This window comes from Rhizoctonia solani, chromosome 16 (assembly GCF_016906535.1).
Source record: "Rhizoctonia solani chromosome 16, complete sequence".
In the NCBI taxonomy this organism is placed as follows: domain Eukaryota; kingdom Fungi; phylum Basidiomycota; class Agaricomycetes; order Cantharellales; family Ceratobasidiaceae; genus Rhizoctonia; species Rhizoctonia solani.
Window position 1 is genome coordinate 922961 of NC_057385.1, and position 19416 is coordinate 942376.

Sequence of the window (19416 nt, forward strand, 5' to 3'; positions counted from 1 at the left end):
CAACCCAAGAGTACAAATCCAGAGACCAAAAAGTCTGTTTCAGCCCAACAATCCCATAAAGTACGAAGATCGGCTATAGTGTTAATTGGAGCCTTATGGCTACTGAACCCCATGGTCGCCAACATATCTACTCGTGGAAGTGCCGAGTCCGTGTTGGGCGCCATGGTTATAATCACCCATTCTCTCATACTTTCCGACCGCCTTGATTTGGCTGCCTTGATGTTTGGATTATCCGTTCACTTCAAAATATACCCCATAATCTACGGTGCTAGTGTTCTAGCATGGCTAGACAAGCAGGAGCCGCTTCAGTTTTCTTGGAAATCATTAACTCGGAAAAGACTCAGATTTACCTTTATTTCGGCCCTATCATTTTTGGGTTTGGGAGGTTTGATGTTCGCAATGTATGTATCTCGACGCTTGTTCTCGAGACGTACTCACAGCACTGGTAGATGGGGTCGCCCGTTCCTTGAACACACCTATCTTTATCATCTAACACGACGAGATCACCGTCACAATTTCTCGCCGTATTTCTACCCTATCTACCTCAATTACGACCTGGGCTACTCGTCAGACTCTTTGCCAAGCCGAATTCTACGAAATCCGCTCTTTAGCTTTGTACCGCAGATGGGGCTTTGTGCAATGTCAGGTTTACTGCTAGGGAGGCGGGATCTATCGTTTGCATGGTTTATCCAAACCATGACATTTGTGACGTTTAATAAAGTCTGTACATCTCAGGTATGTACCAAGAAATGAGTATGTATGCACGATCACCTGATTTTGCTACAGTATTTCATGTGGTACCTGTGGTTCCTGCCCTTGGTACTCCCGAGTATCCGAATGTCACCGAAAAGAGGAGGGTTTGTGCTGTTTATTTGGATTATTTCACAGGTGAGCGGGCACGACAACTCGCTGAATTCAGTCACTGATGACACTATCAAGGCAATCTGGTTGGGCATTGCTTATAGACTGGAGCTCTTGGGCCAGAGCGTTTATCTTTGGGTTTGGGCCGCAAGTATTGTATTCCTTGTATCGAACGCATTTGTTCTAGGAGAGTTGATCGCTGCCTATGATTACCAGTCTACACGTACATAATGTTGATGCCCGAATCTTTATTACCTGGAATGTAGCTTTGCATCAATTACAGCCTTCGTAAGGCCCTCGGAGCCATCTCGTATTTCCACAACCTATTCAGTACGCGCGCAGTCAGAACAACGCCTGCAACTACGATTCATATACACACTTTACTGACTTCGACCTATGTATTTTATAGGTTAAGGTCAATGAGAGAAGTTATTCCACTTTGGTATCTGGTTACTCACCGTATTCTGGAATGCGATCAAGGCACTTGCGTGTAGAGTCATCAGCCCAGTTTCAGACCCCTGGGGTGTCCAGTTGATTAACACCAAAGGGAATGAAGTACGCCCATCGTCATGTTTTAATTCATAGGACAAGACCACATAGCGGGGACTTGCGTCGGGAAGCTCTGATGTTGAGTCGTATCAGATTATTAGTGCTATCTCACAACAATTCGAACAATCACCTTCTGCAAGATCTTCCATAGAAATGTTATCAAACTGCTCAACCTCTTCCATCTTCAACGTCTGCTTGTTGATTTTCACTTTAAAACGAAAGAAATAAAAAAACGGAAAAGTACAAATAGCGTTATATAGGCACCTACGAGAGCCGCGCTCCCCGCGTTTCGCCTTGCGAACCGAAACTTTCGCAGGCTATCCTTCAATTCCTGTGGAATTTCGACGATCTGAGACTGGTTACAGGCCGTAGCTCTCAATACTACTTCGTTGTGCCAGCGAACATAAACAGCTCACCATTATCCTATTACTCTATATCTACGTGTTAGACGCTCAAGCACGGTCTGGATGGTGGTCGAGATCAGGGTAGATGGCATATCATGAGGTAAGAACCATCCATATCCAGGATCCCCAGTCACGTGCGACTCGGGCCTCGCCCTTCCATTCATTTCTCAGGGCTAAAACCATGTCAGTGCATCTATTAATTCGTTTGTTGTGCGCAGGACAGAGTTCTGAGGCGTCGTATCTAGTAGATTTCTCCTGCATATCGATTATTATGGCCCCACCCACACAGCCGGCCGGCTCAAAATCGATTGCCCAAATCCTCACAGATGCGCGCTCACGCCTTGACCGTGTATCTCCAGAGCTTGCACAAGAGGCAAATCGTGTTCGGGGCGCTCTTTTAATAGATATCAGGCCCGAAGCCCAGCGGAAGCACTCTGGTGAAATTCCTGGAGCCTTAATAATTGAGCGTAACGTCCTTGAATGGAGGCTCGACCCTCAGTCGGACGCTCACTTAAGAAACGTGGCTGGTGTGGGAACATACGAAGTAGAGCCTATTATCTTCTGCCAAGAAGGCTACACTAGCAGCCTCGCTGCGGCGTCGCTGAAGGATTTGGGGCTTTCAAAGGCCACTGACCTCAATGGAGGATTCAAAGCCTGGAAAGAAGCCGGCCTCCCTACCACCGGGGGCAGTGTGCCAGGCTGAGTATTTAAGTATCAGTAATACTTAATGTCTCCCAGTTGTAAGAATAATTGTAAATCAATATTCTGACATGTGCTCTGGTTGTCATGAACTTGAATCTATCCGCACGCCATTTGAACTTAACCTCACTTCCTATCAACTACGAGATAAATGAGTTACCTAGCTTGGAAGATATCTTAATTCGCATATGCATATGCATGTGCATATACTAACAATTTTTTAATTGTTTCTTTGGTAGCCACAGTTCACTTGCATCAGTGTAAAGGGCCAGAGTCCATGTGTTTGCACATGATGTGGCAAATGATCGTCGTTTCAAACGCGAGTGACCCCACAAGCCTTCTACATCCTAACGATGACATCAACTTCCGAAGCTTCACACTCTCGCTCACTCATAGTTCAAATTGCTACCTATAACACCAACCTTCAAGGTTCTCAGGGGACTCCGCAAGATTTAGTAGACTGGCTAGCGCCCACTTTATCTGCATCTCACTTTCGGGAACCACCTGATATTGTTGCTGTAGGATTTCAAGAGTTGTTGCCGTTGCATCTTGGCCGTGAGTTTGCAAAATTACCAGGCCACTACCGCTTCTATCTTATACTCGGTTTATTTTGGAAATGCAGTCACCGGTCTTTCGAAAGGTGTTGTTGCCAGTCGTGATGAACTACTCCGCTCTCAAATAGAAAAACATAATTCTTCGTCTGGCGAACATGTGGCGTATACTTTGGTAGCGAAAGCAGTCAACGTTGGTGTGGCATTGTTGATATATGCTCGAGACCACGGAGTTGGTCAGCGCATATGCGATGTTCAAACCGCGTGGACGGGGTTTGGGCCTGCATGGGTGGGAAATAAAGGGGCCGTCGGCATAAGGTTCCGTATCTCCTCTGAGTTCGGTGCCGGAGGAGGAGAAATCATGACCTTTGTCTGCGCTCACTTGACCGCACATGCCCACAATATGAAGAGCCGACTTAGGGACTGGGAACATATGGTCAAGACGCTGCTATTCGCGAACACAAGCAGAGAGAGGTGCGTAAAGATTGTGCCTCGAGCTTTGCGTTATCTAAACATTCTTTGGAATTAAGCACGATAGCAGATAGTAGTATTTATGCTACCTCTCATTTGTTCGTACTCGGTGACACAAATTCACGATTGGATGTTCCTATGTCGGATAATGGTCCGCTCACACACGATGAAGTGGTGGCCCAAATTTCTACTCCAGAAGGCCGAGAGCGAGCAAAGAACTGGGATCAGTTACGAAGAGAGATCAGTTTGGGAAATACGTTCCATGGGTTAAGGGAAGGAGAGTTTTGGGAATTTCCTCCATCTTACAAATATGCTATTGGGGAGGTAAACACGTTTAGGTATGCATGAGGAACATTTGTTGCGGGTTTATATCACTGATACACTGTCCCTCTAGTCAAAAGCGTCTTCCTGCGTGGACTGATCGAATTTTATATACCACTTATCTTGATTCTCCAGCAACTCCCGAGGCTTCCTATATCATACCTATGCTCTATACTACGGTTCCTTCGTATACAACATCGGATCACAAGCCCGTGGTTGCACTTTTGCGCGTTCCATCAGCAGCAGCGTCCAGCCTAACGCCCATGCTTCACCACTATGGAAACCTTCCGTTCCAGCCCGCTTACTATCCCGCGCTCATCAAGAAATATGTCGGGAAGCTTTTGGGCTGGGTTTTGGGGTGGTTTTGGTGTGCACTTTGGTTCATCGGGGCGGGCCATGCCGGCGTCGGATTGGGTAACTTTATTGTTGGCGCGGGTGCAGCTGCGTGGTGGAAAGTAAGGTGGTTTGGAACAAATTAGATATCCCTCATGATTAGGTTACCTTGCCCGTAGCCCCCTAATATTAAGCTTGATTGTGTTAGTAACTATTTTTGACGACCATCACGAATCGAAGTCTCTTTGCAAGCGGATACGTCATCATGATCATATCGTCGGGACCCCGATCTTATTTGGTAAATTAGTGATAATTGCAGTCGCGCCGCGCAAGGTCACCTGACACGACGGATTTCTCATTTCCCCTCGCACCTCCAAGTTTCGTCAGGTAGTATAGATCATACGACGTTTGTCGAACGCGGCCAAATAAGAGTTATAGTTGATTGGTCAAACCTCACGGATCGTCCCCAACGACCGTCAACAGTGAAGCAAGCAGTCCTCGAGACCCAGACGTGAAGCGGACACTGCCCCGCCTGGGTATTTTCTGCTCTGAGCTATTTTTGTCCTATGGATAGAAGCGTGTAAGTCTACCGTGTCATAACATGGCCCAAGGCCGCTTATGCTTTCCAGAGGGACGAGCTCTGGCAGCTCTTATTTTATCTTCAATAATGAGGCCTTAAAAGCGGCTACTCAGAGTGAGCATCTCCTAGTTATATTCTCCAGATATTCCCAATACGTCTATTCGGTAGGAAACAAAACAGTCGTCTGTGCAACCTCGGCAAGTCTTCTGTCTACCCTTGCTGGATATCCCGTAAGTATTTTTTGGTTCTCAAATAAAGCTTCCCTTAACTTTTCCATTGCGACCTATTGTGACAACCCAACTCTCCTAGCTCGACTCTCTTAAAAGTCGTCTCCAAGCCTCCCGCACCCCGATATCAGTTCCCCGACTTGCGCAGCTAGTATGGCGTGAGGAAGGGCTTGCAGGATTTTTCCGAGGAATATGGATACCTCTCATGACTATTTCAGCTGTTCGTAAGTCTAGCTATGTTGAACTGTCGCCGAGTGTGTCTTAATCATATACAGGCGCGGCGTCTTTTACGATCTATACAAATTCGAAGAACTATCTCCATGACGTGCAGGGATTATCGAGATCCAAGTGGTCGCACGTTGCGTTATCAGGTGCTACAGCTGGCGCGGTATCTGGGTCACTTATCTCGTTTTGCGGTGCTCGTAAGCAAATCTTATTTCAATGCATTGTCGCTAGGCTGATATACGGTAGCGTTCGAATTGGTCAAAGTAAGGATAAGTTTGGCTACAGTATGTCACTGTCATTGACTATACATCGTAGATACGAAGGCAGCTCGAATACTCCATCGCGGCTGAAAAGGGTATTGCTGTCGATAAACCACCGGGAAATATAGATGCAATCAAAGATATCTTTCGTCAACATGGTACACTCGGACTATACAAAGGATTCAAGCTCCATTTTGGTGCGTAGAGTCGTGTTTGCGGTCGCACTATACTAACTTGGTGCTTCAGTCCGCGATACGGCTGGAACTGCGCTGTACTTTATGGAATACGATGCCATGAGGCTTTTATTGGGGCGTCTTCCCAATGGCCATCAAGGTTCGACTCCAACATGGTTCCCCCTCCACCACTCCATGATACCCTTTTTTTGCGGGTCTATTGCTGGAGTCACGTCATGGGCGATCATATATCCATTAGATGTGTATGTTTACTTCTTTTCTAGCTCCGCTTCTAATCTAAACCATTATATTTAGTGTGAAAACCAAGATTCAGCAGCGAGCGCTTGCAGGTATACCTGCGCGGGGTGTATTTGAGACTTTTAAGCGTATGCTACGTGGTAGCGATCCCAATTCACCGAAACCTCTACTGGTTGGGCTCACCCGACTATACCAGGGGCTGGGTGAGTGACAGATTTGATAAATTCGATCCTATCTATTGATAGGTTGTTTATATGCAGGTGTGAGTGCCTTTCGAAGTATCCTAACACACGGCATGCTCTGGACGTTCTTTGACTGGGTCGGAAACTTCATCGATGACCTATAGGTCTAAATTTTTATCCTTATTAGACTACACAAATTAGCATTTACTGACAGCTGGGTTCTCACGCCCCCCCCTGTATATTCGTATCATGTTTCTAAACTCATCCCCCGAACTTACTGCAATCGAAAAATGATTGAACAAAGATTATGAATAACAGTGGTGCCAAGGATACATTGTATTAGCCAAACTCCAATACTAATCATCCCTCTAGTATTTTAAATCTATCAACTGCGTTAGTCCCAGTTGAACCTGGTCAAGATACGTAATTGACACGTACATATTGAGAAACCCAACGGAAACCTTCTCCGTAGCCCTGTCGCTGGACGACCGAGCACATGAAGATCTCAATTGGCCGGATGTCCTTCAGGGGGACTTTACCCTACGCGATATCGTGAGTAAATCCGTAGATTACACAGGTATATAAGCGTACCTTTCCGGTAGTCTGGAAAAGTCCAAGATGGTGGCGTAGCTCCTCCTCGCTAACCGCACCAGGGGCGTCGATTTTGTTGCCCAAAATCAGGAACGGCACCTTGCTCAGTTCCTCGATAGAGAGAAGAGCGTCCAATTCGGCCTTGGATTCAGGGAAACGTTCAAAATCTGCAGAATCAACCAAGAAGACGATTCCGTCTACTTCTGGGAAGTAGTCTCTCCAGAGGCGACGAGCTATGAGTGGCATACATGCGTCAGATAAGCATCGAAAAAAGGTGTAAACAGCCAACTTGCCTTGCTGATGTCCTCCAAGATCATAGGTAGTGAACTTGACGCTTCCAATAGCAAGTTCCTCAGAAGCTGTTTTGTAGTGAATGCGGTTAGGTACCGGGCAGGTTTAGAATGATGTATAGCGTACTAGGATGAAGCGTGGGCTGAAGCGTCGCGAGGCGATCATTTTTCAGCATGTGAAGCAGTGTCTAGCAGATTCTAGCATTTAGCACTAGAACAGGAACAAAAAGCGAATGTAGAAAAAACGTACAGTCTTTCCAGCATTGTCGAGACCGAGGAAGAGAATCTTCGCGTTCTTGTGCAACAGACCTGTCCACCAAATTAGTGAAATTTGATACGTTGGGCGATAGCATTTACGGACCCAGCTGAGCAAGGACATCCCAGAACCAATTGATAATAAACATGATGCAGAAAGAGAATTAAGGCAACAAGGTGGCTGTCTTGGGCGAAAGTAGATAGCTGCTGACGTCGCACTACGTGTTACATCGCCATTGTAGGGACAATCACATGACTTGAGGGTCTGGAGCGCTTGCCTGGATCGCCCGTTACGGTATTATTAACCGTCTGCGACGCGCGTCTCGTCCACAACGTTTATCTACGAGCTTCTTGCCCCACTCATTGGTTTCATACTACAGACCACGGATAAGACATTTCAACCAGTATCCATTTTCGACAACCCCTTCTTGTAAACGAGCCCCAGCACCACTATGGTACGAGTATCTTTGCCCATAAAATACCTGAAATCTGAGAGCAGGTCTCTATAGTTTCACGACGATGATGGAATGCTGCCAAATCCTCACGGAGGCCTCTTCGCTCCGAGCTTTGGTGCAAGCTCACGCCGAGGCCGTCGGACATACGACGAGTACATGAAAGCCTATAGCATGGCTATGTTACCTGGGAGAGAACGAGCAAACGTGAGCTATGGCGGGAAAAGTATGTGCATCCCCTACTTTATTTTGGATCCAGACTAATCTGCCCTAAAGTCATGCTGCCGCCATCTTCACTCGCCAACCTATGTGAGCACTAACGAAACAGATATATAGTTTTGTCTGATCTCAGTTGCTCACAGCTGATCTTGACCTAGAGAGCCCCTGGTTTTTTCAGTTAAAAAATCCGTCCAACCAAGCGGCAACCACACATGCAGGTGTGCTCGAGTTCATTGCCGAAGAGGGGTGTGCACATTTACCTCACTGGGTACGTATAACGACCCAAGTCATACAAGAAACACTTCACTTAGACCATTGCTACAGATGATGAAAACCCTACGATTGAACGAAGGAGATCCTATTCGTATTACGAATACAACATTGCCCAAGGGCCAGTTTGTGAAGATTCAAGCCCAAGAGAAGGAATTCATCGAAGTCTCTGATCCAAAAGCCGTGTACGTTCAACAGACAAGATGCTTTGACTTGGTTAATCGAACATTTCAACAGGCTAGAAAGCTCATTGCGTAACTTTGCGGCACTGACCCAAGGCGATATCTTTGAAATCCAGTACAATATGTTGACTTTCTCTTTTCTTGTCATGGAGCTCAAACCCGATCAACCAACCGGCGGCGGACCAGCGGGGATAAACATCATTGACACTGACCTCGAGGTTGATTTTGCTACTCCAAAGGGATATGTCGAGCCGGTCCGCACGCCTGCTGCACCTCCCCCAACTATGGCAGAGAAACTCAAGATTGACCTCGGTGGCTCTACCCCTGGCTCAAGCCGCCCTGGGTCTAGCCTTGGCATAGCCGGTCCTTCTGCCGGTCCTTCAGCAGATGCCCCAGGCGGCTTTGATCCATTCAAAGGCTCAGGTCAGACGCTGGCGGGTCGGAAGACCAAAGGAAAGGGCAAGTCAGTAAGGAAGATCGAGGAGGTCGATCCGAGCAGTACCATCATTCGTACCGAGTAAGCCAACCATTTCTTTGATTTCTTAGACTCTTGACCAATATCTTGGGCAGTAAACTTCGAACGATGACTACTGATGATTTGGAGAACACTGCCCGGGCACCGGCACCCCTGGGTTTGCCGTTTGGTAAACTCTTCTTTGGTTATGCTGTAGTACCATACAAAGAACCAGAGGTTACAACTGAAGAGACTACCCCTGAGCCCGAGGTAAGCATATTGAGCTCATTTACCTGATATAGTCTTATAGTATGGCCCATAGTCTACAGCGTTTTCGGGTTCGGGGCAGACTCTTGGGGGAGGCCCCCAACCAAGCGCTTCATCTCGTCCATCTGGTAATAAACCTCCAGCGCCAAAGCCCAAGACAAATTGGGGGAAAGGTACAACTCTAAGCGGCAAGGAGGTTATTGACGATGACTGAGGATTGGACATTTGTATCATTTTGTATCATGAACTTTGATAATACTAGTAACTTGCAATCTTTCGAGTTGATTCGAATGTACTGAGTAGAGATTTACGGGAGTTGTATTTGACAGCATATTTCCCTGTCAATCGGTACCGAGTGTCGTCTCTCGAAATCACGAACTCAACCACATCAATGGTCCCCATTTTCAAATCAATCAAACTTCCTCTCGCTCAGCTTAATCTCAAGGCAGTTCTCAAATGTGGACAATCTTTTCGCTGGACAATGGTACCTTTGGATCCTACCAATCAGGACCTGAAACACACCAGAATCGATGACGAGGCAAACCCTCATGAATTACCCACTGAGGAATGGCGTCTTACTTTGAACGACCGTGTCGTTTGCCTTCGACAAACAGAGAATGAGTTGTTCTATAGGGCTTATTTCCCCACCAACGCTGCGCCAGACCTCTCCGACGACGCGCAGGATTCAACTTTGCTGTGGCTCAGAGACTACTTCCAATTGGACATCGACCTCGAGGCTCTCTACGCTGATTGGAGTAAACGAGACGCTGTTTTTCAGAAAGTAGCACCGCGTTTTCTCGGATCCGGATACTCAGACAAGATCCTTGGGAAAACGTTGTAAGGTAAGCCAAACAATAGCTTCCACAGTGATATACACAACTGACCCCGCACCTTCCATCAGCTTCATATGCAGCCAAAACAACCACATCTCTCGTATAACGTCTATGGTTCATTCTCTCTGCATCCATTTCAGCCCTCCAGTATGTTCATCCTCGGACCTCCCCGGATCACCTTTGAACACCGCTTGGCATTCCTTCCCCCCACCAAAAGCACTGGCTGATCCAAGCGTGGAGACCAAGCTCCGTGAACTTGGATTCGGGTATAGAGCGAAGTACATACAAAAAACAGCAACTATGTTATGTGAGAAACATGAAGACCCCATGAAGGCGCTATTTGAGCTACGTCGGTTATCTACATCTGAGGCCAGGGAACGATTGCTCGAACTACATGGCGTTGGACCAAAAGTGGCAGACTGCATTCTGCTGATGTCGTTGGATAAAGTTGGTTATTGACCCATCCGCGTTGCTTAAACTTATTGTGCTTGAATTAGGCTGAAGTGGTCCCCGTTGATACCCATGTTCAACAAATAGCGACAAAGATGTATGGTTTTAAATTCCAGGGGAAGCAACCCAAGGCTATGAACCCGAAGCTTTATAGCGAAATCGCTAGCAAATTCGCCAATACATGGGGGCCACATGCAGGTTGGGCGCATTCGGTAATACTACTTGTTTTGCTATGTGACCCATCAGTAACGTCTGTACATCCAGGTTCTATTTACCGCAGATCTGAAGTCTTTTGCAAACTTTGGACTGAATCCTGCGGCCGCAGTTGTGGCCGATGGTGCTACGCTCCCGTTGCCCTCCCCCGCGCTATAACTGGTGAAATCCCATTGGGCGAATTGTCTACCTCTGATTCCGTCAAACACGAAGAATCTTCGCAAAGACCAGGTATGTCATCTATCTAAATGCGTCCTACTTCTGTTGTGATTTTGCTCTAGCCTCAAGGAGACGAAAGTCAAAACTCGAGCCCGACAGTAGCCTAAAGATCGGAGAAGGAGAAGCTCAAGAAACACCTGAAGATCTAACGCTTGCAGAACGAGTCAAAAGGCGTAGACGAGCAGGGAAACCTGTGTAAATCAGATCCGCTTCGCTTCCGTTAGATTTTCGTAGAGCTATCTTGCATCATGATATTAGATCCACCACACGTGTTGTTATAATGTAATACTCGAAGGACTTCAAGCGAGCTCCAGGGGAGAAAGAAAACATACACAAACATTTTAAGAAATACGTCACCATTGTTGCGCCTGATAAAAGTGGTAAGAGGTGGCACTCAGTTATTGCCTGCTAGCCTGCCACCTTCAATTCTCAAGTTTTGAACAGTTTTATCCTTTAAACGCATCCACAATGTCAGGCAATCATTTTCTGCGATCTATGGCCGAGCCCGTTAGCCATGAACCTGAGAAAACCAATAATTCTAACGAAGTTGAGGTTCACTTCGCGGATACCGTTTCCGTCGTGATGGAGGTCAATAAGATAGCTGAAGCTCCGTTGATTGACACGCCTCTCGAGCTTACTACGAAAGAAGATACAGATGCGGCCAAAGCAGTGAGTTTACCCATACTCCGCACCATGCCCAGTATTTATACGCCCATTTAATTTGTTTGGGACAGAACGAACAAATTCGTCGTAGCGCCAGTAGAGACCGTGATATGAAGGACGAGGAGGGACTCACTCTAAAGGCGCCCTCCGAGCAGCAAGCGAGGAATCACCAATAGCTCCCGCCGAAGTGGCAGATGGTGTTAAGAAACTCGATATATCTTCCCCCACGAACAAGAAGCGCAAATCCCAGGATGAAACAGAGCAGTCTGATACTAAGGTATGATGCCTCTGATTTGGTTCAGCACTCAATCCGACTAAACTTCACAATGTATGAAGGGAGCAAGGGTTCGCGCAGGGGTCGCAAGCCTGGAGAGGATAGAGATAATCCCGCCAAGAGTTCAACTCAAAGCTCTACCTCTAGGAGGCGCAATAGCATCCCTTCCCAGAATGGACCAGTGCGAGAACTTAGGAGAAGTAAACGAAGAAAATCAACGTCGTCCCAATAACAGCGGTCCTCAATCAAACGTCAATACCAGAACAGTTTCGATAGTAATAATGTTTGATTAGTAAATGAACAAATCTGGAAACTACATGCATGTACTATACACTTTAATTGGTCTGTTACATCAAGGTGAATTGAACGGAAATGAAATGTCGGGGAAGTCTGACGCGCTAGTATCATGGAAAACAAGTCAACAGAGCTCTTTATCCGCCCCATGCACTCTTCGCTGAACCGAATCGCCGCCAAGTTGTGGAATAGACATCATGACGGCACTGTCTTTGAAGGTTGCGTTGAGTTCAAAATTTGCTTCCCAGGCGCATTTATATTTCCTTCTTCCCACGTGACCGTACGGCGCTTACGCTGATTATTGGCTGACTCGGTTCGCATTCATCCACCTTCCGGCCACCATGCTCTCCCGACGGTTAGTCAAGCCGGGTAAATGGCCAAAATACGTGAATAGCTACGTATCACACGCTCGTGTCCCCGGGCCCAACTCAGAAAGCATGGCGGCTCTTTTGTCCGAATACGAACAGCTGCCTCCCCGGCCAATTCCGTTGAAGACGTTACGCGGATTCGCTAACCCACCGACCCTAGAGTCTGTCCTAGAATCTGCATCTTATGTTCGGGCGGAGCTTCCAAGGAGGCTGGTTCAGAGAGTTCGAGCTTTGGATAGTCTACCTTTTATCGTCGGGATGAACCCATTCATAATGCGAACACATAAACTATACCACTCGTCGTTTGAGCGCCTTGCAACATTTCCAGAAGTGAAGGATCTGGAAGATAACGACGAATTCTCTCGAGAACTGGAAAGTCTAGTTGAGATGCACGCAAATGACATTCCTACGATAGCCAAAGGGTGATTTTCATAGTTCACATGCTCTAAAGTGTTCTCTAATACACTATCAAGCTTCCAGGAATGCTCGAAATACCTAAATCAAGATCGTATTTCCTCGTTTTTGGACCTTTCTATCAGAGGAAGAATTGCTGTTCGGCTTATTGCCGAGCAGCATATTGCCTTATCCCGAGCCGTAAGGGAACAGAGTGGACAACGGCTTGGCAAGAGGTGGCAGTCTTCACTCATAATGTTTTGTCTTCTACTTACACGTATATTTGGAGGCAATCTGTAGGGGAAGTGGGGGTTGCAAGTGCCAACTGTGCACCTGCAGACATGGTACGAATGTGTGCTGCGTTTGTTAGCGAACTTTGTGAAGCCACCCTGGGCGCCACGCCCCCTCTAGTCATCGATGGGATTGTAGATACCAAGTTCGCGTAAGTTTTTCAATAGTTGTAATTTTGGTTGAGTCTGATTAGGTTTCTAGTTATGTTCCTGTACAGTAAGGGGATGCTATTATACGACAAGCCTCCTCACCAATATCTCGTTCGTGTAGCATCGAATACATCCTGACGGAGATTCTCAAGAACTCGTACCGTGCAACAGTAGAACACCATCAAAAAATCGGTAAACGATCTATGCATGACCTTCCCCCAGTCACAGTCACGATTGCACCGCCCATGGCACCCTCCAGCACTATAGTTGACAATGAAGATCCAGCCGCAACCTCGGACGGAGATAAACCATCTGGCTCTTCCCCCTCATACCTCAGCATTCGAGTCAGGGATGAAGGTGGAGGCGTACCTCCAACCAATCTGTCACGCATATTTTCCTATGCCTTCACGACCGCTGGTCGCTTGGCCCAGATTGGCGAGGATGATGGTGGACCATATGCAGCGCAGCATATTGGAGGGGCAGCTGCGATGGGCGGTGGCTCGGGCGCAGGGGCAGGTAATGTGTTTGGGGAAATCGCTGGAAGAGGGCTTCAGACAGGGATGGGGACTATTGCCGGGTTGGGATATGGGTGAGGATCAATGCCGTTCTTCTAGCCCGGCACAAGCTAACAAGACGAAAGTCTCCCAATGGCACAATTGTACGCCAAGTATTTTGGTGGAAGTTTGCAGTTAATATCGTTGTATGGGCATGGAGCTGACGTGTTTATCAAGCTGAAATGCCTTGATGAGGACGCGGACGTTGTAATATAGTTGGTCCAACCTGTTGTACAATACATTAAGTACCCGTAGGATTACATAAATAAAACAATCCAAGTGAACATTTAATCTGCAGCAGTGACCATCCGGGTCGCCATTCCGCTGCCACTCGATGTGCTTGCGCTGGGCGTCGCTCCTGCGGCCGCTCCACGAGATCGCCCCCACTTGACGTTAACTTTGGTACCATCTACCTCGACTCCGCCAGCCCACGCCTCGGCCGCCCGCTCCGTATCCTTGCGTTCTTTAAAGTTGATGAATGCGCATCGACTCTTTTCGACATGAACGACCGATTTTACAGCCGTCGGAGGGATGAAGGGAATCGAGTTGAGAAGAGCAGTTCGTACGGATGCCTCGGTGGCATCCGCTGGCAGGGACGAAATGAACAAAGAGGTCTGAAAATAATGTCAACTACGGCCATGAAATCCAGGTGAATGATTACCCACAATTGATTGATCTTCTGGAGGTTCCAGGCCCTGTTTTGTTGCATGTACCGAGAGGATCTTTTTTGCTACGGGATCGTTGCGCCCATAAAATCTGTCTTTGATATTTTGATGGGATAGCTCGTTCTCCTTCGGTAGCTCGTGCCTATGATAATCTTAGCGAAATTCCAAGAGGGTCAGGGGCTGAAATACTCACCGGTAGGGACATTCGTTGCCACGATTGCATTCGCCTTTCGCAAAGAAAGAACACAGATGAGCCCGGTTACGTTTGTAGTAAGGGTCAGTACGAGCGAGTGATTTCAACATGTCTTTGGCAGCCGATGATGCCCTTGAAGAATCGAGCAAAGATTGGTTGGCTTCAAGCTGTGATGACCACACCTGTAAACATATTTTTTATATTGAAATAAGGAGGAACTCACCTTTCCGTCCATATTTTGGGCATAATACTCCCTGTTGACCTCACTACTCGGCGCCTCGTTCTTTCGCCCCAATGCAGTGTCTCGAACTTGGACCGGAAGACCGTATTCAAGATCAAGCAGACACGTTTGGCAGACGTTTTTGATTTTCGCACAAGTTTGGCAGACTACTGTCGACTTGAAGCGACCACCAGCGCCTGCTTTCCAGCGAAATACGGTGAATGGACGAGCACAAGTTCCGCATTCCCTGCCATACTCTTGTTTAGACTGCCAAGGAAATCATCAGAATAATGGTGAAACTCGCCACCACACCACGCACCATCCTGACAAACGCATTGTCGCCGAGACCTATAACAGAGCGTAGCTTAGCACTTGCCTCCAGACACCCGTCTTATGGACCTACATGTCTCGCATAAAATTGGAAAGTCACTCTGCTCCCAGCCTGCCTTGTTGATGTCTGCCTTGGGCATTCTCAGTCTGGGGTATGTTGTTGAGTTTGAGTGGCAGATTCGTGGCTGTGCCTAGCGAGACTGAGCTGATGTAACCCATCAAGCGCCGGTCTGTAGGTAATTATAAATCAATTCAGGTGGCAGGAGCCACCATAGCCCGGTACTTGGGTCTTACCAGTTGATGAGGCAACTGAATCCATTTGATACCAGCTTATCTATGCCATATATACTCATTCAAGACCACAATGCCATCCCCATTCTCTTTCCAGCCTCCTACAGGGGGTAACGTCGTTCTGAAGTCATGTGAAGGCACTGTCTTTAATGCCCACTCTGTTGTCCTCGGTCTCGCATCTACAGTCTTTGCTGGAATGTTTTCCGGGGCCTCCAGTCCTAACACAATTGAACTTGCTGAAGATGCGGAGACTATTTCGTTGATGCTGGCTTTCATCTATCCTGTCGCACCACCGAAAATTGCCACAGCAGCCCAATTAGAGAAGGTCATGATATTCTCTCAAAAATACGGTATCGCTAAAATGATCGATATAGTCGAAAAATCCATCCCACCAGAGAGCAAACTTATTCATTCTGACCCCATCCAAGTGTTTCGTGCCTCGGTCAAATACGGGTTTCCTACCCTGAGAGTATTCGCCGGACGGGCCGTTCGTCCAAAGCATACCAACCTTCTCACTATTTCGGGCGTTGTAAACCCAGCTCGGTGCTTCCCAGAGGCGTCGTCTGCGATTGGAATTATCAGAGCACAGACGATTCGACAGCGTATATTGCCTAGGGTCGTATCCTCGCTCAGGCTCCCTCGAGCCGAGCAAGCTCATCAGTCAAACGGTGACGACTATATCCCACGTATGGCGTGTCGTAGCTGCTGGGATAAAACACGCCAACCTGATGGCCGATATACCTCAAGCTGGTTTCGAAGCTGGATTAGAATGGTTGAATCCAGACTTATTGCCGAACCAATGCATAAATGCGAAGATGCTTTCAGCATTTTATGGTTTCTGAACAATCATGGATGGACTTTCGGTTGGTGCAATGATTGCACTACTCAAATATTAGCCAAGCGTTTAATGTTTGAGGAATGGGTACAAGCGGCTAAAAAACATATTGATAAAGAACTTAAAGTGCTTGATCAACTATATACTCTTTGAGGTCTCATATTCTGGTATGACAGTGTTTGAGTGTGTGCTTTTAGGAACATGCTCTCTGGTACCGGCTGTAATTTCATATCACCTCGAAACTATATTCATCCTATTGGGAGCAAATGTGGTAGCAGATGAGAACCGATATCTCAATGAAAGGCGCAGCTGAGAGCAGATTGATTGTCATAATCAGGTCGTTTTATAGATTTTAAGAATGACGGTGATATGTGCATTATATGCATTACATCAGGTGGACGAAATAGACTTTCCCTGCATAACTTGAACAAAGTATTCCAAGGCTGCCTGCCCGACTTCCAGTTTATCTGTTCCGTATGCTGGAACCTGTAATCAATTGATCAATTCAGCCATAATCATTTATACTGCCAGAGGGTCAAATCCCTACCTCGTGTCCAGCATCGTATACTCGAAGATAAGAAAAAGTTCCGGCGTTCTTGTACACTCCAGCTGGATATCCGGAAACCGTCCAATTGCTCCAGCCTTGTTGTTGAAACTCTGAAGTAAATTTGGTCTGTAATCTATCCACCTAGTATAGCCTGTCAGAACCCGCATTTCGGACTGGTACTGATATATCCGACTCACTGTGGCTTCAACCCCCATGTAATTGCAAATATAATCCGCATCTCCGGCCAAGACCAAAGTACGAACCTATGGTGGGTGTCAATAAGATAATGGCCGGTCCAGGGAATACAATTGATTACCCCTGCATTTATGACCTTTTCCAGGTCTGGACTTGAACTCCGCATCCAGTCTCCATTTCCGGCAAAGTTGTAATACACGTCATAGCTAACTGCTTGCCAAGTGCTCAGGGCTCCTATTTGAGCCCTTTCGTTGTTGATTATTAGTTTTGTATAAACATGGGTCCGGCGACTCACATAAAGGTTGTGTTTTGAAGGAGTGCAGTTGGGTTATATGGGTATGGATTCGGATTCTTCACCCGAACATCATAGACATCATAATCGCCTGACAAGACGTCCAGAACCTGTCCGTTGCAGATAGCTTGCGCCAAGCTGCAGTCGGTGTTACTCCCTTGATTATTGCATCTTTGGATCTGCGTGCTTCAACTGTCTACTTTGGTAGGTCTAATCTCAATTTTCAAGCACTTACCCGGGCTAAACACCCATCGGGACTCGCATACAGCGAGTTATTGGCCTTTGTAATTGTCGAGTCGCTCACGAGAGGTCGTTGGTATGGGTTCGACAATGCATACGTTATGAACTCAGGGTACTGTGCGTATGGGTCGGTCATCCCATTCCCGATGCTGAGAACCTTCAGATTAATTTTAATCCCGGTGACTGTTCCTACGTCGATAGCATCGTTTTGTGATAAGAAATATGCCGAGACAGCGGGTCCATAGTGTCCTCCGTAGGATTCGGTCCAAATAGCAAAATCGCGAGATGCGTACCCGCTGAACTTTGGGTCAGAGAAGAAGATTTGAAGCATATTCCATAGTGCAACAGCGGCTTCCTAATTCAACCGAACCGATTATTAAAAGCTCTTCCAGTTCATGATTCGCCTTTACCTTTGAGGACTCAACTATTTCTTGGCCATAAGAGTATCCTGCACCGATAGGCTGGTCGATGTATAGCCTTGAAATGGGCTATGGTTAACACTTGGGACATCCTCCCGTCCAGGACTTACATATTTGCGTACTCATTCCATGAGTATGGGTTATGACTAACTGTCAACTCGTCCTCGTTCATACGACAAGGTCCATTCTCCTGGAACAGCCCAATCATACTCGAGCTTCCGGGTCCACCTATCCCAAAACAGTAAGAATGAAATTTTGAAGAGGGAATAGTATACACACCGTTTAACCAGAGCGCGAGAGGGGCTGTATCAGGATTCTTGCGCGCAGCGAAGAACCAAAACCTAGCCGCCTTGCGTCAATCCACACTGATATTCAATTCTCGTATCATACATACCACATGCTCTGCCGAGCGGTCAAGTCGGCGTAGCCGGAAGCCTGGTAAACTCCTTTGGTTGTTTCTGAAATCCAATTTATAGTGTGAATCTAGTGATAACAGCTCCGCTAGATAGTTATAAGTGCATACCACAAATTCCAGAGTTCTCGATATAACGCAGAGTACCGGGTGCGATAGCGTCTTTTATGGCACCGTTGGCTTCAAGTCGAATTTTGCTCTTAGATGAGCTATGGTTGGCCAGAGGAATGCCGCCAATCACTTCGTTGATAATTGGGAATTGTTGAACAGTATTGGCAAGTATGCCAGATAAAAATGAGAGCAACCCAACTAACACTAATGAATGCATCATGGTGGTAGCAGGAGGTGAACAACGGAGGAACTAGGAGTGACTAAAGATGCGATTTATAGATGGAAGCTAGAAGAAGAGTGCCAGGCCGAATATCGAGAAGAGTACTCTCGCCGAAATTTTGTTTGTCAGTAGTTGATTAATTCCATGGTACGGAATTGAATGGTTTCTTTTGAAGCCTGTCTAAGACGCCGTAACATAAATAATAAGTAATCCATTAGGAGGTGAGGACAGTACAAGACTGTACTCTATATCCTACGGCATCAGAACCTTAGCTATCATAAGTTTCCAGGAACTGGATATTCATTTTCACCGACCACGATTCTCAGGATACTTGTTAGAAATATGCTAAATAGGTCCATATTAGCAACACGTGGCTGAATGCGTATATGCCGTGTTGTCTGGCGCTGAGCTGTAGATAACGTGGCAACGGGTGGCTATCCAACATCTCCTTCACCACACTGTGCAATCCTCCTCCATATCTCATCTACAGACAATCAACACTAGCTCCTACATCATGTCGATCCTAACGATACACATATAGGAGAGGAGGCGGGATCTCAAACCTTCTCCTTTCAACCCCCTGTAGGGGGTGACATTATTCTCAAATCATGCGATGGCACCACTTTTAATGCACACTCAGTTATACTTGGGATAGCATCCACGGTGTTTGG

General features: G+C 46.9%; 11 protein-coding genes across 11 annotated transcripts; 7 read left to right on the forward strand and 4 right to left on the reverse strand.

The window, feature by feature from the left end:
- Positions 1-111: 111 nt before the first annotated feature.
- On the forward strand, positions 112-1092 carry RhiXN_01519 (phosphatidylinositol glycan, class M; the record flags this gene model as incomplete). Its single annotated transcript, XM_043321338.1, has 4 exons — positions 112-401; positions 450-735; positions 787-888; positions 940-1092. The coding sequence occupies 4 exons, from the start codon at positions 112-114 to the stop codon at positions 1090-1092; spliced, it is 831 nt and encodes a 276-aa protein (XP_043187161.1).
- A 20-nt stretch (positions 1093-1112) lies between these two features.
- On the reverse strand, positions 1113-1829 carry RhiXN_01520 (cofilin/tropomyosin-type actin-binding protein; the record flags this gene model as incomplete). Its single annotated transcript, XM_043321339.1, has 6 exons — positions 1113-1184; positions 1241-1255; positions 1320-1483; positions 1541-1618; positions 1675-1765; positions 1827-1829. 6 exons carry the CDS (start codon positions 1827-1829, stop codon positions 1113-1115), a joined length of 423 nt encoding a protein of 140 aa, XP_043187162.1.
- A 256-nt stretch (positions 1830-2085) lies between these two features.
- RhiXN_01521 (Rhodanese domain-containing protein) lies at positions 2086-2517 on the forward strand (the record flags this gene model as incomplete). The annotated part of the gene is made up of 1 exon (XM_043321340.1): positions 2086-2517. The coding sequence occupies one exon, from the start codon at positions 2086-2088 to the stop codon at positions 2515-2517; it is 432 nt and encodes a 143-aa protein (XP_043187163.1).
- Positions 2518-2866: 349 nt separating this feature from the next.
- Positions 2867-6258, forward strand: RhiXN_01522 (mitochondrial carrier protein; the record flags this gene model as incomplete). Its single annotated transcript, XM_043321341.1, has 15 exons — positions 2867-3068; positions 3136-3538; positions 3595-3873; positions 3930-4311; positions 4369-4396; positions 4764-4769; positions 4821-4883; positions 4938-4999; positions 5079-5220; positions 5272-5418; positions 5468-5484; positions 5537-5678; positions 5728-5917; positions 5970-6115; positions 6173-6258. 15 exons carry the CDS (start codon positions 2867-2869, stop codon positions 6256-6258), a joined length of 2295 nt encoding a protein of 764 aa, XP_043187164.1.
- A 212-nt stretch (positions 6259-6470) lies between these two features.
- Positions 6471-7379, reverse strand: RhiXN_01523 (ADP-ribosylation factor family; the record flags this gene model as incomplete). The annotated part of the gene is made up of 6 exons (XM_043321342.1): positions 6471-6476; positions 6533-6634; positions 6686-7044; positions 7103-7163; positions 7226-7284; positions 7337-7379. 6 exons carry the CDS (start codon positions 7377-7379, stop codon positions 6471-6473), a joined length of 630 nt encoding a protein of 209 aa, XP_043187165.1.
- Positions 7380-7682: 303 nt separating this feature from the next.
- RhiXN_01524 (ubiquitin fusion degradation protein Ufd1) lies at positions 7683-9288 on the forward strand (the record flags this gene model as incomplete). The annotated part of the gene is made up of 8 exons (XM_043321343.1): positions 7683-7685; positions 7740-7908; positions 7959-7991; positions 8045-8169; positions 8226-8356; positions 8409-8870; positions 8924-9077; positions 9130-9288. The coding sequence occupies 8 exons, from the start codon at positions 7683-7685 to the stop codon at positions 9286-9288; spliced, it is 1236 nt and encodes a 411-aa protein (XP_043187166.1).
- Positions 9289-9465: 177 nt separating this feature from the next.
- RhiXN_01525 (N-glycosylase/DNA lyase) lies at positions 9466-12019 on the forward strand (the record flags this gene model as incomplete). The annotated part of the gene is made up of 9 exons (XM_043321344.1): positions 9466-9911; positions 9976-10354; positions 10405-10607; positions 10683-10801; positions 10852-10962; positions 11265-11458; positions 11524-11548; positions 11593-11729; positions 11789-12019. The coding sequence occupies 9 exons, from the start codon at positions 9466-9468 to the stop codon at positions 12017-12019; spliced, it is 1845 nt and encodes a 614-aa protein (XP_043187167.1).
- Positions 12020-12457: 438 nt separating this feature from the next.
- Positions 12458-13991, forward strand: RhiXN_01526 (alpha-ketoacid dehydrogenase kinase; the record flags this gene model as incomplete). The annotated part of the gene is made up of 6 exons (XM_043321345.1): positions 12458-12810; positions 12862-13017; positions 13071-13223; positions 13274-13288; positions 13343-13810; positions 13862-13991. 6 exons carry the CDS (start codon positions 12458-12460, stop codon positions 13989-13991), a joined length of 1275 nt encoding a protein of 424 aa, XP_043187168.1.
- Positions 13992-14062: 71 nt separating this feature from the next.
- RhiXN_01527 (pre-mRNA-splicing factor SLT11) lies at positions 14063-15323 on the reverse strand (the record flags this gene model as incomplete). Its single annotated transcript, XM_043321346.1, has 6 exons — positions 14063-14389; positions 14441-14582; positions 14634-14815; positions 14857-15120; positions 15173-15201; positions 15257-15323. The coding sequence occupies 6 exons, from the start codon at positions 15321-15323 to the stop codon at positions 14063-14065; spliced, it is 1011 nt and encodes a 336-aa protein (XP_043187169.1).
- A 224-nt stretch (positions 15324-15547) lies between these two features.
- On the forward strand, positions 15548-16316 carry RhiXN_01528 (The BTB (BR-C, ttk and bab)/POZ (Pox virus and Zinc finger) domain; the record flags this gene model as incomplete). The annotated part of the gene is made up of 2 exons (XM_043321347.1): positions 15548-15961; positions 16014-16316. The coding sequence occupies 2 exons, from the start codon at positions 15548-15550 to the stop codon at positions 16314-16316; spliced, it is 717 nt and encodes a 238-aa protein (XP_043187170.1).
- A 383-nt stretch (positions 16317-16699) lies between these two features.
- Positions 16700-18745, reverse strand: RhiXN_01529 (Serine carboxypeptidase; the record flags this gene model as incomplete). The annotated part of the gene is made up of 11 exons (XM_043321348.1): positions 16700-16795; positions 16857-16997; positions 17054-17119; positions 17173-17296; positions 17347-17522; positions 17579-17938; positions 17994-18060; positions 18113-18230; positions 18282-18343; positions 18397-18460; positions 18526-18745. The coding sequence occupies 11 exons, from the start codon at positions 18743-18745 to the stop codon at positions 16700-16702; spliced, it is 1494 nt and encodes a 497-aa protein (XP_043187171.1).
- Positions 18746-19416: the final 671 nt, after the last annotated feature.